General features: G+C 42.6%; 1 protein-coding gene across 3 annotated transcripts in view; it reads right to left on the bottom strand.

Moving 5' to 3' along the window:
- The window catches only part of faf1 (Fas (TNFRSF6) associated factor 1), a 66,786-nt gene that overhangs the window by 27,006 nt on the left and 23,278 nt on the right, over nt 1-16,502 (bottom strand). For all 3 annotated transcript variants that reach the window (XM_046391246.1, XM_046391248.1, XM_046391247.1), the window contains 6 exons: nt 14,946-15,051; nt 9,956-10,042; nt 2,156-2,251; nt 1,868-1,991; nt 1,683-1,746; nt 1,492-1,573 (listed from right to left, as the gene is read on the bottom strand). In XM_046391246.1, the coding sequence (XP_046247202.1) occupies nt 1,492-1,573; nt 1,683-1,746; nt 1,868-1,991; nt 2,156-2,251; nt 9,956-10,042; nt 14,946-15,051 (559 nt within the window). The remainder of the gene's footprint in view (nt 1-1,491; nt 1,574-1,682; nt 1,747-1,867; nt 1,992-2,155; nt 2,252-9,955; nt 10,043-14,945; nt 15,052-16,502) is intronic.

Genomic DNA, 16,502 nt, shown 5'->3' with positions numbered 1-16,502 from the left:
TGTGAACACCAGGGAGACATCGGCCATATTGTGCTGGCTTAGGAGAGAAGATCAGCTGGGAAGCAGGCGGGATGCCAAGCTTCTCTTTAGCTTTTTTCCCCCCCTGTCTGTTTGTTTCACACTCTCTTTAAACTTATCCTGCAACCTCTCGTGCGTTTACTCCTCTCTTCACTCTCACTCAGTCTCTTCCTGTGACTTTCCCTTTTTGCACCCTTCTCTCCTTCCAGACCATGCTCTCGGTTTTGTGCCCCTACCATCATCTATTCCTCCCTCCCTCCCTCTCTGTGTGCCTGGTGATCTGAACCCCCCTAACATCTTGCTGTGTCCTCACAGTCTAATAAGGCAGTAATCCACACAAGCTGTCAGTTGATACAAGCATCCTTAAAAGGACAAAAGCCAAAAAACAAGGGGGGAAAGTGGACAGCTAAAAATAAAGCCTCAGCTGTCAGGGTGAAAATTTGATGAGGGTTTGGATGAAATGATATCAGTGTGGCTATAAAGCCCTCTTCACACAGCATGACACAGTGAGCAGACAAATAACAGTAAACACTGTCTGAAAAACAATTTCAGCTTTGACTCTTGGTTAAATTTATTGTGTTCCTCTTTATCAGTTCAATTTCTCTCTGTTGTGCTGTTATGATTTTTCTGACTGGTTCTTTCAGTGGTTATAAATACTGCCAAGCTTTACACTTTCTGCATTCTGGAAAGTGCTTGTCATCATTATTCTGTTACACAAGCCCAGCTGAAAGAACACATAACTCACCATACAGTGTTTTCGCCTCTCATAAGCCTACAAGCACATGCAAACATTTTTCAAACTTTCAGACTTCTTGGAGCATGAAATTTTTTTCTCACTGGCACCTGTAGAAACGCAGTGCTATTGCCAGTGCCCTGCTGCTAAGGTGTCAGTAGGAATGTGCTCTCATCATCTATAATGGAAAGAATCATGAAGACTGAGCGAAGAGCGCTTACAAAAATCAAAATCACAGACCCCACTCTCTGTTGTATTCCATCTTTACATTTTGTGTGTATGTTTACATGGAGCTTTTGCTGAACTAACACAATGAACTCTATCTCACAGGTCCTCGAAAGATTCACTGAACAATTTACTACAGCCTGAAAAAGAGAAGGCGAGGCATATGCCGATTATAATACTGAACACTGTGTCTTAAATTCCCACCAGTTCAGTAATGAAGGAGAAGATATGAGATCCAAAGTATTTCCCTTGACAGATAGAGAATGAATAATATCCTGCTCGGTCTGTGTTTTCCAAAGAAAACTGCTCAAAAAAATGAAGCAGACCAAGCAGGAATGACATCAGTGCTAAAGGATAAGCCAACATTGGTGATATCAGTGCCTCGTATCTCACACATAGCCAAAATTAAAAGTAAAAAATTAAAAGAAAAATAGGATTTTGTTACACGTTACAGTGTCTCAGTTAATTTAAAGAACCTTCTTGTGAGGCCCCAAGCATTCAGTCAGCTTACTTACATCTCTGGCTTTGCCATAAAAGGCTTCTTGAGACGCTGCCTCCAAAGACCCAATGTAGAACATAGGGTGGGTCTCTCCATACCTACAGGACACACAGAGCACACAAACGGCACATACATACAATTTTACAGGCTGGCATTTTTTGATTTTAAAGTCCTTTGAATCGATATAAGAAGCACCTAATTGCTTACCTTGAGGAAAATTCGGCAGTAAAGTGCAGTAAGGCATCAGCTTCGTTCTCACTATTCTCTGGCACTGTAAGGGGACAAAAGTCATCTCATGGACAAACTGTGGTTGGTTGTCATTAGTATTTTAATACTAGAGCAACAATTAAGAAACCTAATTCAACACTGTTAAGCCACTCCACTGCACATACTCATAGGTGATTTCCGACAGGCAGAGGAGCCCAGTCCAAACATCTCTGAATCATCCACACCAAACTCTGACGCATCCTCAAAATCATCCCCCTCACTGTCACTGACCATATGGACATCTGCACACTGTAAACATAAATGATTCATTAATTGCCAGACTTACTTCAACAGATGCAATTAACAGAGGCATTTTGTTACCATGTTTTATGAGTTAGCGTGAATACACAGTGCCCAGGGAGAAATTAATCCACAGCACAGATCCTTAGAGGGAAGACTGTGGGCGTATATACCTCTTCTGTGGGTTCCCGGGAATTGGCTGGTGAAGACCTTCGACAAACACTGAGGTGATGGCAAGGATAGCTGATCCCAGAGACAGCTAGCGTCATCTAAAAAAAACAGAAAACATAATGAGTGTGAGTGATTAAGTCTCGTCTGATAGGGAATGTGAACAAGTTATGTGAGATCTGTGATTACTGTCACAATCTTAGTCCACTCAAAGTTACATTCAGTTTTTATACGTTCAGCAGCAGGAAGTGAGTGACCAAAGACCAAACTCTAATCAGAACAAAACTTCACAACTGACTCTCACATCATAGCACTTTGGTTAGCCTAATCAGAACTAGGTTTCGAGGGTGTAGAAACATAGACCGCATCATGACATGGAGTTTTGAGCCCCGCTCATCTCACTGATCAGGGGAGAACCTTGATGAGCTTTCTGTACACCTGCAGTAGCCGTTAACGTTACGGTGGTTTGCAGTAAGAGAAGAACTGACTAATGAGCTGCCAAATCCAAAGCCAGGACTGAAAATGTCAGCGTTCAGCAGGGACTCATTACAGCCGGTGTCTGCTGGCTTAGACCCCAAGGGACGTCAACAATACAGGCAAGACGGTTGCAGGAAGCAGTATGAAACTACAGACAGCTCACTTTTAAGTAGTAGAGGGCAATCGAACAATCAAACCATGACTTGTACCCTGAACGTACAGACACTTTTCACAATAACGTAACAAAATATTGACTGATGTGCTAACTGTTGAGAGCAAAGATGCAAAACCTTTTTTGGGGGGAGAGTGAACTTCTAAACAACAGGGCTGAGGGCAAGGCAAACAGGCTGGCTGTGACAAGAGGCAGAGAAGCTGCTTGTCCCCTGCCGGAGTCCTGTGATCTGCTCTATTGTCAGGTGCTAAGACACACAAAGAGCAGCTGGACATGTTTGAATCAGGAGACGATTACATGCAACGCCAATTGAGTCTGAAAAGGTCCACACAGACCGCAGGGAGTTTTCTCTCTCACCGTCTCTTTTAAAATAGACAAGTTCCTCATGCTGGTCTCAGCGTCTATAGCAGGAGAGAACAGTGCAACCACTAGACCTTGTCAGCAACATGGACTCACTAGTGAGTACTGCTGCATACCTGGCCCTGATAAAGTTAGCTGCAGCAAGAAAGTGTAAATATTTACACAAAAAACATTTGGATAGTTGTGGTTGGGCTACACACATGACTAGGAGCAATCAGCGTTGAGTGATTGACCATATATATCCCACAAAATGACATAAACATGTCTACCATAAGAGAAATTGACCTTATAGGAACAGTTAGCCCAAAAATAAAAAAAAAAGACTTTTCTTAACTGTAGAGCTACTTATACATCTAGATTGCTTTGGTGTGGGTTGCTGCTGAGTTTGGAGATGTCAACTTGAAACACCCAAAATCATGACCCGGTTACTAATGATAATCCGCAGACCGTGTCATGAGCTATTATAGTTATAGTTATTTTCTTTTCACACATCTAATAGCTCCTATTAGCTCACAACAAGGTCTGTGGATTATTCTGAGTAACCGAATCATAATTTTGAAAAGAGACATTGCTGTTGTGTTGTGTTTGTCAAATGTGCTTTTTAAAGCACCACAAGCAAAGTACAATCTAGTTCCATTACAATGAAAGAAAGCAGACATCTCTACAGCTGATGTCTCCAAAACTCTGCAACTCATAATGTTTAGGTATAAGTAGCACAACAGCTGGACTGAAAATATGCAGTTTTCATTTTGGGGTGAACTGTCCCTTTAACATTTATACCATAGCATCTATCCTCCTTTGGGTGCATTAGACGATTTTGGGCAATCATGTTCTTTGTCTCTTAGAGGTGGTTGTTTCTCCATATAATTTCATCTTTAAATTATATTAATTATTTTTAGATATAGCTTAGATATAGCTTCCTAAGACAATGAATTCTATCTCAATGGTCCCCAGGAGAGGAACAACCATTTTACAATTTAATGCAGTGTGATATACTGATGATAATGTTGACCACTGTTTCTTAAATTCCCACCAGCTCAGTAACTAAAGAGAAGATCTGAGAAACACAGCACCTCCCATGACAGTTTGAGAATGAATAATCTCACGATGAGTATTCCTCCACCATGTTGTCTTAAGCAAAGAAAACTGCTCAAAAAAGCAGTGGCTAGACTGCCAAGCAATACTGAAACCACACAAACAAAGAATGACCTCCTGGCTAAAAAGACAAGCCAACTTGTGACAAATAGAAAGAAAAATACGACTCTTGTTTCTCAGTGAAGCAAAACCTGTGACGCCTCAAACAGCCAGTCACCACAGACACAGTAACAGAGACGTAAATGCAGATAACAGAATACACAGATTGTATTTCCTGTGTATTAGCAATTAGTAGCGAGTGTAGTCTTGACAATAACAAGTGTACAAATGTCACAGCAAGGACAGCTGAGAATCTCTGGAACACCTACGAAGAACACTTAACTGAATTGCCTCGTCTTTGCTCACGTAACTTAACTCTAACTAATTTAGTACTCTGGTTCTGTTCATTCTATTATTCATATTTTTCTTGAGAATTCTACAAAGTAATGAAACAAAATCATGGCCTTCCCAACAGTAAATGTATATGAAGTTAGTAGTACTTCTGGTTAAGTGAAAGATAAAAACAACAGTGACATAAAGAAAAGCTGTGGCCATTTGAGACATGATGGGTACCAGGCCTGAGGGTTGAATTAGCACTGAGAGAGAGTTATCGGTATTGAACCAGACAAAGACACACAGGGTCTGAGCCTTGAGGATGTGAAGGCATGGCCCCAAGTCTATTCTGCCTATTGCCCAATCGAGTGGCAATCAAACGTGAGAATCTTAACAGTGGCTGCCGGGAGGATCCCCATAAACCCTTTACCCCCAGTCCTCACAATGAGAGGCTTTCGTCTAAGGGCCTAATAAGTGTATAAATAAAGTTGATCACTTCCCCTGTCAAAGACAGCCTGGAGGGTTTGGGCTGACATGGATGCAAGGAGGGGAGGTGAAAAGGGAAAAAAAACGAGTTGAGTGCCTCTCAATCCTCTTCTTCGCTTTGACCCAATGGCTTCTCCTGATGTTGAGGTACACAAGTGCAGCTTGGCGGCTCAGTGGTAAAACGTGGAAACAAGGCTGAAGCACCGCAGGGCACGGAGGGTGGGGGGGTAAGGTTAACCCCCCCAAATGACCCTCTCCCACATCTCCACACAAAGGAACTGGCTCCTCTTTTTTGGATTCTTTTAATTAACACTTGCATTGAGGCTCTAAGCATTCAGGGGCCGATACAGGGAAAGAATTTTCTCTCTCCCTTACCGCCCTCCCTCCTTTCCCTCCCCTCTTCAACCCTTTCTTCTCTTCTCTACCCTTCCTCTCTTCCTTTTTCTCCCTTCATTCTTTCTGTGTTTCATTTTTTTCTTTTCTAGCGTAGGCAGTGTTTGGATTAGGTGTCTGGCTGTGAGTGTGAGATAATTACTACTGACAGCTGCACTGACAGCAACCACAGTACCACCTTACACCACTTTTTCTTTGATCAAGCCAGGCAAGAACAGAGACAGAAGTGAGGGGGAGTAGACAGTAAAGGGAAAGGAGATGGATAAAGGAACAAATATGGGTGAGAAATAGCGCAAACAGGAGAAAAATTAGTACTTGATAGGGAGAAGGAAGGCAAAAAAAGAAACCAGGCCCCACCCTTAACACCTGTTGGTCTCCTTGTTTCAGGCTCCTTGGAGCCTTCCTGAAGATATGTCTCTCCTAATTAGTATCTGGAGTGTGTGTAATATACGTATACACACACACATACAAATATGGAGCTGCAAGCTATCTTAAGCTGTATAAAAATTTGTGTTGGACCAGTAAGATGCAGTAGCCATAAAGGTGTCTCCTTCATCCAGCATGGTTCTCTGAGCTCCTTCTGGAGGAACATCCTCCTCCTTGAATACAGACACTACTGAACTATTTCTGTGAAATGTGAGCTCACAGATGGCACAAAAACAGTTATAAGAAATAAAAAATGAGACAGACAGACTAAGTTGGTGCTGAATGTCACCTGAAGGCAGGCAATCTCAAGGGGGGGCTCTGCCAGAGCTTACGGCTGCACCGTGTTGCTATGGAAACCCCCCTAAATAAACCTTTCAGTTTCATAGGCCTCTATCAGATAGAGAAGGATTCCATTAATACCAGCTGGGAAATGGAGGAAGGTGCTGGCCTACAAGGCAAGGCACCTCTGAGGCTCCACAGCATTAATACATTAGCAAACACCATGAAACACTGCATAAATGTCAGCAATTACTGGCTAGAAAGATGGGTGGGTGTTGGTGGTGGTTGGAGAGACGAGGGGATGTAATAAGGATGTCCCGCTGGCTGTCAATCATTCCAACAGGTGTGCAGGAAAGACTGCCAATCAAAGGAGCTCCGAAGAGATGAGGCCTGTCTGGAAACTCTCAATGCCGTGTTGTTCGGGGAGAGGAATAGACGGAGAGAAGGAGAAGGCACACGCAGCGGAAGAGGCTCAATCAGCGTATTTCAACCACCGCAGGAAGGTAATGTCCTGGTGGCCTCTTAAACCAATCGTTATCAAGACCTCAGCCATTATCTTCAGCTCTGTTCGGAACAGCTTGGTGAAAGCAGCAAGTATAAGGAGGAATTTAAAGGCAGAGCTGGATCCTGGTGTCTGGACAGTAATTATTTTTCTTTACCAACAAGCACACTTTTTTTGAGGTCTTTTCCTTGTGCAAAACAGGCAATGACAAAAGAAACGCTAAGACAAAACACACACAAAAAAATTTGACTACGCTTCCCCACATTATCCACTATTTGGCAACTCTGGCAAATACTACAAACTGTCTACTACATCTGTGAGAAACACTGTAATGTAAAAAAATTCTGAGACACTGAGAAATATTTCAAAGCAGTACTTGATCCAAGTCAACGTGATCAGCCTGCTTGAGCATCACCTCAGCATCACCACACGTTGCAGCTGCTTCAACCACACTTTGTGCCACTTCCTTTCGCATTCAGTTTCCTTGGTCTAACGCAGAATACAATAACACAGTGAACTGAATAAACTGATCTGTTGTTCAGTGCTACATGAGCATTATCCATCCTGATCCAATTTCAACTCTCCATGAGGCCTTGAATTATTCAGAGCACAATAAACAATGAAACACATTGAGCGGACAGTATCAGGGAGGCTGACGTAGCTACATAACTACTAGTTTCCCTGAAAGGTGAGATTTATTTTTAATTAATGTAATTTCCTCTGCTCTAACAATCCAGATGCAAACAATGCAACCATTCAAACATATTCTCTGAAGACAACTGAAACAGATATGAACAAGTTGATCAATCAGATGTAGAAAAAAGGAAGATATTTGTGCTTTGTGTTCTGTCTGAAATACATGTTTCCTGCATGTATTATGTATTAGTTTTATTTTTCTATTTAAACCTAACATCAGTGTTTAATCTTGTCAACCTTAATGTGAAGACCAATATTTTCACCAAGCATTCAGTGGTTATTTTCAATGTGACATTTTCAAATTTGATGCTGCTGACACAGCTCATGGTCGGTATTAAAAAAAAAAGAATTGAGGTTCCATACGCAACCACAGCCACAGCCACAGTGTGTACAATAAGACAGGCGGATGTGTGTTGCGAATACAGAAATGCAAATATACACACACAATACACACAAACGTAAATGCGAGAAGGCAAACACAGTTAAATCACACACTTAAAGCAAAAGCAGTGTTAAGCAGTAATCGAATCCTCTGCAAGCGGGCTAGAGTGCAAAGCTAAACGTAATCTGGGGCCTCTGGCTGCCATGTTTATTGGCCCAAACCCCGGGAGATGAGACTGGGCTAATGAGCTAGACACTAACACTGGCTTCCTATCCGCCTGCGAGGCCTGCCAAGCCCTGGGCTTTCTCTGTTAATACCTTCAGACGTTTCAATAAGAGGGCTGCAGCTAGAGCAGAGGCCATTATTACACTTCTGTGTCTGTGCTTTTTTTAATATCCCCTCATCCAGGAAACACAGATGTGTGTTAGCCAGGTGCCAACTGGGCCTATGATGCCACAATGAGCTGCAATCTATTCATGATCCCCAGCCATCATATTCACAGCTCGCTAAGGGGGTAGCTGAGCTGAGATTCACTGATAATCACAACACAGATCACAAAAAATCTGAAGGGAAAAAAATGCATTATCCTTACTTAACTGGACAGGGCTTGCTTGTTGATGAAATTCATCACCAAGCAAATTAAGTTATTTTAAACTATGCAATTCATTTATATATCATATATTTATGAAATGTTAATTCCTGGCAGTTGCAAATTATTTTAGATCATAATGGAAAATAAACTTAAAAGCCAAATTGAAGATTACATATTTAAAGGTTTCATAGTGTAATTATATTTTCATTGATCAAGTACTGAATTACAAAATATGAAAAAGTCAAAATTAACACATTCTATCGTCACACATTCCTAGTTAAGTTTACTGCAGCTGGACAAACTAAAATCCTCTTCACAGTTTTAAATGACATCTGTGATTAGCTCTCTCTATTACTGTAAACAAAGTCAAAAAAGCCCAAGCTGCATGCATGTTGTGCTTGCAAACTGGAAAAGTAGGTCATTTGGTATCATCATCCATGAGCGCAACACTGAGATCATGTGCCACAATTTGTATTTCTGTTGCAATCCGAGGCCATTTACTGATGCCTACAAAGATCATGCAAACAATGACAAATCTGCATCGCAGCAGTATGGTTTGTTTGGTGGTTAGCGGCTTTACAATTTCCTCCTCAGCTCTGAGCTGTAATGCAAAATAAAGCAAACAATCTTCTGGAGTGAAAGGATGCACAACCTTTTGTCATTTCTACTTTTAGGCACATTAATGGTACAATGTGTTCGCTTTCATTTTCAAGCTTAATAGCTTTACTTTAAGTCACAAAAACAGGTCTAGTTAATGTTCTTTCATTTGGAGTTTCTGAAATATGAAATGGCTGACATACAAAATAGACTGTATGCACAGAAACATCATACAGAGGAAAAAGTTCATCCTCACAATGTGCACTTCCTTTTAAAAAGTCTAAATAGAAAATCTGTATTCTGGTTGCTACAGTGAAGCCACTTCTGGCATAGGGACACATATCATCTCAGTTGGTAAAGAAGTGAAACAAAGTTAATGCTAATACTCCAAACTAAACAACAATCACATAGATCTAAAAGGAAAACGTTAGCTAGGGGTTAACACAAGAATGTGTGCACAACAGCTCCTCAATGTAGCATGATAAACCAAGCCATACAATTAGCATGGGAACACATATGTTGTCAAAGAAGGGGTGAGACAAAAGGGGTCAGAGGTTCCTCAAGGTTCTGTATGAGGTCTGCTTCTGATCAGCTTGACTGTGTGCAGGTTGAATGGATGGGAAGAGCGACCCTGGGACGGGAGAGGTCAGCGGGACTCAATGATGTGAGATTTAATGTCCACGGATGGAGGACACAGGATGGGAACAGTCTTTGACATCTTAATTAGCTTCAACGTCTTACTCTCATGCTTCTGACAGATGGTTCTGGGATAGATTACAGCATGTGGAACAGTTTCCACTGTAAGTTAGAAGCAGTAAGATCATGTAAATCAATAATATGTGTTAATTTGTGCTTGACCTTTAATTATCTTTCGGAAATTTGTCTTTGATCCCAGAATTAGTGAGAGCAACATATAATAGTTTGGATAACAAGTGTCACATTTTTGCCTGTATTGTGGTGTGCCTGTGCTTCTTACAGAGTCATCAGATGCTGATGCGGGCCACCCCTCCCACTGTTGATGCCGAACTGGGATGTTGGTCAAGTCTGAAATGTTCCTCTTCACCTGCAAACATAAATGTAAAATAAAATTGATATATATTCAAAGCACAGAACCGCACAACACTAGTTATGCGAAAAGGCAAAAAATATATCACAGAAAGCTCCACCTATATAAATATTTCACCTTACCATCATGTTATTATTAAGTAGTATTAAAAATATTTTCAAGACCAATTTAATAGTAAATGCAGTGTAATAAATTATAGCAAGCAACTATCCTTCATTTAGCAACATGAGGGAAAAGTAGGATGGAGGCAGAGAATGAAGGAGATGAGCCAAAAGGAGAGGAGAATTTTTTTTTTTAAAAGACAGCCAGTGTTATCAGAATTCTTCAGATGCCACACCTAATACCCAGCAACAACAGACCCACGCTCTGAAATGAACAGTATTTCTCTTTTCCCATTCATGCGCGGACGCTGTATCTGCATCACTTAATAACATTCCGTGCTTTTAAACAGTTAGCAGCCAGGAGCGCCTGTCCTGCTGAGCGCCACGTTACACCGTCCAGTGGGTTGTTGGTTTAAAGCCCTAACGCCAGCCTGATGTGCGCTAGCCAAAGCTGATCAAAGCCCCGTCGGCGTCTGAGCGCTGGCGGCCGTGGATTCTAGTGCATTTGTTCAGCAGAATCCCGCCCTTCAGACCCGCAGGGCTGGACACTGATGCTGAAAAAACTGTCAATTGTGGAGCAAAGATCCTTACACACACGGGTCAAATCCTGTCTTTGTAAAAAGTACTGAAGAGAGATGGATCCTTGCGCATATGCAGGGCTGCTGGTCATGGAGGTGGAAATTTAAAGAAAGCTACAAACACAAAGTCAAAGCCAATGTCAGGCAAAGCCAGAAAGTGGCTGGAAAACACTGAACTAATAAGACTGCGGGGGCAGCAAAATTTGCCTGGTTGCTACCTTTCTAGTCTTACATGTCTACACTTTGCATCTGCATGTGTATTTGCAAAGGTGTCTGAGAGCACGAAGACACAATGGGCTGCTTGCATAAATTCTTGTATTTAAATCTGAATTTATCCCTTAACCAAGGCAATAGTACATATTTTAAGTTATCAACCCCTCAAAGAAATTATATTTTATTTGTGCTGGGCCTGGCACCTCAAAGCAATTCACAGTTCAAACAAGCTGAGAAAAAAAATAAAAGAACAATAATAAATGAGTGGCACGGACCATCCTTTGTCTCTCTATTGTAAATCCCACACCACACTGCTCGGTGCCTGTCCTTATGAAGAGCAGCTATGGCCAGGATAGCCGGCTGGGGTCAGAGCGGGTGGCCAGTGTTATTACAGAGTGTAATATCTATGTTTGACCAGCCGGACTACAGGGATTTGACTGACCGGCTGGCCAACCGATGAATAGGGGGAAAAGAGAGGAAAGGAGAGGCATAAACACTAGTAATGAAGAGGCTGCAGTCAGAGGTTAAAGCAGCATCAGAGAAACAACAAACTAACGCCCACCATAGAGAGAATGAAGGTGAGAGGTGGTGGTGGAGGAGGAGAGTGGAGACAGACAGTGAAAGGCACCTGGTAAAGGACAACCTGATCTCACCACAGAAAGAAAACACAGCTACACACCAGGCCTGCCCACCTGAAACCACACCACCAGAATCTGCAGCCAGTCATTCATTCACACAGGGCTTCTCCGACCATGTGAAAAGTATGATGCTGTTATGAGAATGCAATCATATTGAAGACAAAGTAATTTAAAAACCATAGCAACTAAACAACAGGATTGTCCTCGCTACGCCAGGTAGGCAAAGTTTTGCTGCAGCCCCTTAGTTACAGAGCACTGCATGTGTTGGCCACAGCATCCATCATACAGGGAGCAACACTGTCTCATGCTGCCCCCTGTCTGACACAACAGCCATCTCACTGATGAGTTGGACTGCAACAAATTAACTGCATTGCACTCCATTTTAATTTGTGACTAAGTAACTCACTTAATGCAAAAAATGACTCACAATCATCATTAAAAACTATTTGATCTACAACAGTGGAGTATAGTCGGAATGGCATGATATCACACTGGGCTGTTGTAGCCTAGAAATCAGACCAGGACTCAAGCAGCTCAGGAAAAGTATCCATCAACCTCACTTGCAGAAACAGACATTGAAATGTAAAGCAAATATCTTTCTTTTTTCTTTAAATCAAAGTCTTCATAATAAAAACAGAGTGCCCGATTTGTGTGTTTGCTGTTCATGTTGAGATGCTGCAGGGGTGTATGAGCCAGTTATACAACATTAACTGGACTGGCTGTGGCGCTGAGCTGCTGGGCAATACGGTGAAATTAATGATCCAATCACTGTAAATGCCAATTGCCTGTAATCCCTGGCTGGAAGCAAATCAAAGAGAAGGAAAGGTTTCCGTTAAACAGTCACAAGCTCTCTCTCTCTCACTCTCTTTCTTCGTCTCCCCTAGGCACCAGATGCCTTTCTTTCATTCCTTTTTTCGGTCCAACCTTCCTTTTCTCGGCTCTGTAGCCCTGTCTGCATTTGGTTCCTATATGTCTCCCAGCTGCGGAATAGGGATGGGGCCCAGGCCCGGGAGGGGGGGGACAGCAGAGGAGGGAAATCCCCAGGACAACTGGTCTGGTCACGGACACCCTGAAACCAGCAGCCATCCCTATTCTACCCTCTACGTCCCTGGCAAACATTTGCTCTCCAGCTTAGCCCAGAAGCTAGCCAGCAACTTACCCCCACACTCTTGTCTGGTAATGCCAATCAGAGTCTACACAGCCCTGTGCTCTGGAGATGGAGAAGAAAGAAGGTAGAGAAGGGACACACTGGGAGAGAGAGATGGAGAATGAAGGGATAGAAAGGGAGGGGCAAGGGCAGTTCCCTGAGAGCCACAAGGCAAAGCCAGAGCCTTTGGCAAAGACAAACAAGAAGACAGGACTCTATCCCTATTGATATGCACAAGCAGGGACCATCGCCTAGTCTTCAGCTAAGACAAAAGGGAGAGAAGGGAGGAAAAGATGCTCTGTAGTGGAGTCCATATGTGTCTGTGAGTGGACACAGTATGAGCAGAAAGGGGAGTCAGGCTGGCTGAATATGGTGTTACTTCTTTGTTGCATTCTTAGTTCTTATGATGGCAGAAATACACTTGTTTGTTTCTTTTATTATTGTTTTTATCAAAAGAAAATGTCAACTCCTCATCTTAACTATGAGCATCACAAATTATCCAAAGCCACTTCACAGAGGTCATCCACATTTACTATTTGACTGCCTCTGCTGACTATACTTGCACCTGCAGCTCCCCACACTGGCTACTGAACCTTTTGAATCATTCCCTACATCGTGTGTACACATGGTTTAACAACGTATAACTTCTTAACACATTACAGTAAAAAAAAAAAAAAAAGAAAAAAGAAAAGGCAAGATGCTTGTTCCCTGGGTAAAGAGTAAACATATAAAGAGCATGGTCAACACGGGGCAAATAGAGTCCAGATCTATGCAGGTTAAAGTTCTGGGCCCCATTTTCACTGCAGGGGGGCTTTGAGATGCCTGAGGACAAGCATGCGTAAGGAAAAGACCGCGACATGAAGGCCTGTTTAAGCCCACATTGTACCTTCTCTATCCCCTATGGCCTCTTACAGCACCCCCACCAAGCCAACAGTCCTTTGCCTCCTTTCTGTGTCCATGGTTCCCCCCTCCCACACCACAGGGACCCCTCCCCAGTGTTTGTAATCCCAGCAGAAACACTTAAGGTTCACAGTGGGTGCTCATCAAAACCATCTGCCTGAGAAGAGGGTGTGAGAGAGATGACGGAGGGAGGAAAAAAAAAGGAACGAGAGAGGGAAGAGAGGGAGAAAGCCGCGGAGGCGAGCTGCCTTCTCCAGTTCAGAGATTGGTTGTACTAATCTGTTCAATTAGCACCATTACAAGTTCTGCTAGTAGCCTGATCATTATTAGTGTAATCTTCACCCACACTGAGGAACCAGGTCTGTGCTGCAGTGAGCAAAGAACTTCAGAGAAACACCTTTCACTTGCTTCTTGGGAGTAAATTATCAGCTGGATGCAAAATATGGAGATCATACAGAAAAAAAGAACTTATGTAAAGCTCCCACAGAAATGAAAACATATATACTTAGTCCTAATAACGGTAACTTCAGTAACCCTGACATGTGGGTTAAGAACAGCAGTGGGACATCTCTGTTCTATCTGATCAGCCTTTGAGGAGCTTATTCCCCCTCACCTGCGACAGGAGCCTGCTCAGGTCTCCTTCTGCACAGGGTGTTAGAGCAGTACAGTACAAAGCAGCAACGTGTGTTTGTGTGTGTGCAGCAGAGTGCCGATTTAAACTTTCTCAGGGCCAAACACGGACACAGACACACACACTATACATATATTTCCTTGTTCTTCAAGCTTTAATCCATTTGCAGCTGGGATAGTAATAACCTATGGACAGAGCAGCATACTGCCTTCACACTTGGTCCAGTCTGGGTTGCTATAAATATTTCACAGGCTGCCAAATCTACTGTTCAGTTTCAGATGAAGAAAATGAATAGACTCTGTCTCTTTCCATTGCTCTCGTATGCCTAGATCAAACAATGTTCAGTATTTAAACCGCCTCCTTGACTGCTGAGTGGGGGAGAAAGACGCAACAGAGGGGGAGTGGGGAGAAAAAGAGGGGGTTGTACCAGACCGCAGCTGTGAGAGTAATTATGTGCTCGGAAATGTGATCATTTGTGATGAATAATGAATCGATGGCTGAGATAGACTAGCAATGTTTGGCCAATGGAATGAAAGCTGTGCGATGGGAAACTAGAAACAGGTACAATAATATTATGTATGTGAGAGTCCGTGGGTGAGTTACTGAGAGCTTTTGTGAGTGTCTGGGCATATAAAGTGACTTTCTGAAGTCCTGTATGGCCTGTGTCCGTGTGCATGGTGGTGGTGTCGTACCTCCTGTATGGTTCTGGAGCCGGGGAAGTTGAGATTGTAGTCCCTCTGTGCCTCGCGGTGGCTGATGACCAGCAGGAAGTTCTGGTTTAACGACTCTTGGAGAGCACTGAAAGTAAAAAAAAGGAAAAAAAAGTAAGAGTAAGAAACTGGGATGAAAACAGTGAAGGAAATTTTAAACAAAACAACAAAACAAAACAGAAATTGATGCAGGCAAGGGGCGTGTAAAAAAAAAAAAGCAGAATAATGACTCAAGTGGAATAAAAGAAGGGGCACAGGAAAACAAACATTATCACTAAGAGCAACTCAGTCAAGGAAAGGACAAGCTGAAACTTGTCAACTGGTGGTAGCCTGCTGGCCCACAGGGAGGCGGGTGCCTCCTCTGGGGGCTTGTCGCCCACTTCACTGGTTGTGCCTTAACAAGCCTGGCCAGAGCTGCACTCAGCACAGCGGGCTACCACAGCTATGACCACCTGCACAGTAACAGCATGGAGCCATCAAGCTGACTTATTGCTAACAAACCTGCCAGCTATTATGGAATAAACCCAGGAGAGCTGTCAACACCTTCCTAACTACAAACCCTAACTATGTCTTAAAAGCACAATTTTCCTGTGACATACAGCAGCACAAACAGACTTTCCTCTGCAGGGTCTGGTAAGATTAGTGACCAACATCAGTTTTTCAGGTTTTTAAAAACATTTTGTGCAAAAAGTGCAAAAAGCTTTATAAAGAACCAGCACTGCAACTGCTTCCATTCTCCAGCCAAAAAATATATTTGCATCTCAATACACTACTTCTTCAGCAGAGGGTGTTGTGCTGTATTTGATGACTTCACCATCTCTGTCTACCTTCTGAAATACAGCTGTACAGTAATTAGTGTCACATCAATTATGGTCTACTGTAAGCTGTGCCAGAGACCTGGAGATGATTCTGTGACTGACGACTGTATATGTAACAAGTATAATGCTCCTAAACTATGATACTGTGTTTATACGCATTAGTTGTAACATGAAGAAACATTCTTCCATTTGAATTTAAATTTGTACACTGACAAACTCAGAGAAATGTGACATAACATAATGTTTTAGATACAGCTACAAGAATAATTGGACCCCGACACAATTTATCAACCTATATCTACCTTAAAGTGTAAACAATTCACAAAAAAGATAGACATTAGCTGTGTACAAGTAACTACCACTGGTTTCAGATGTTGACACTCTCACAGTGGACGTCATGTGCTGATTACATTGGAAGCAGAGACATGACAGTGAAGGCACAACCTGTCCAAAAGAACCTAAAGAGTCAGACTTTTCCAAGTAGTTTACAGCAGTGACAGTCAGAGATGCTGTGAACAATGCAAACGCAGACAACTTTGTGTGCTTCACGTAGAGAGGAGGAGGTGGGGGAATCAACTTTTGGAAGCTTCATTTACAATAAGCTGTGAGGTTAAGTAGCGTTTTGAGCAAACGCTGGGTCTGTGAGGCTGAATATCAATGGCAGGCTTAAGGGCCGAAGCAGGCACTTAATCAGGGCTCAGAACCCAAGGAGAGGAAGAAG

Source organism: Scatophagus argus, chromosome 6, assembly GCF_020382885.2.
Source record: "Scatophagus argus isolate fScaArg1 chromosome 6, fScaArg1.pri, whole genome shotgun sequence".
Taxonomy (NCBI): Eukaryota; Metazoa; Chordata; class Actinopteri; family Scatophagidae; genus Scatophagus; species Scatophagus argus.
This window is presented reverse-complemented; position numbering and strand designations above follow the sequence as displayed.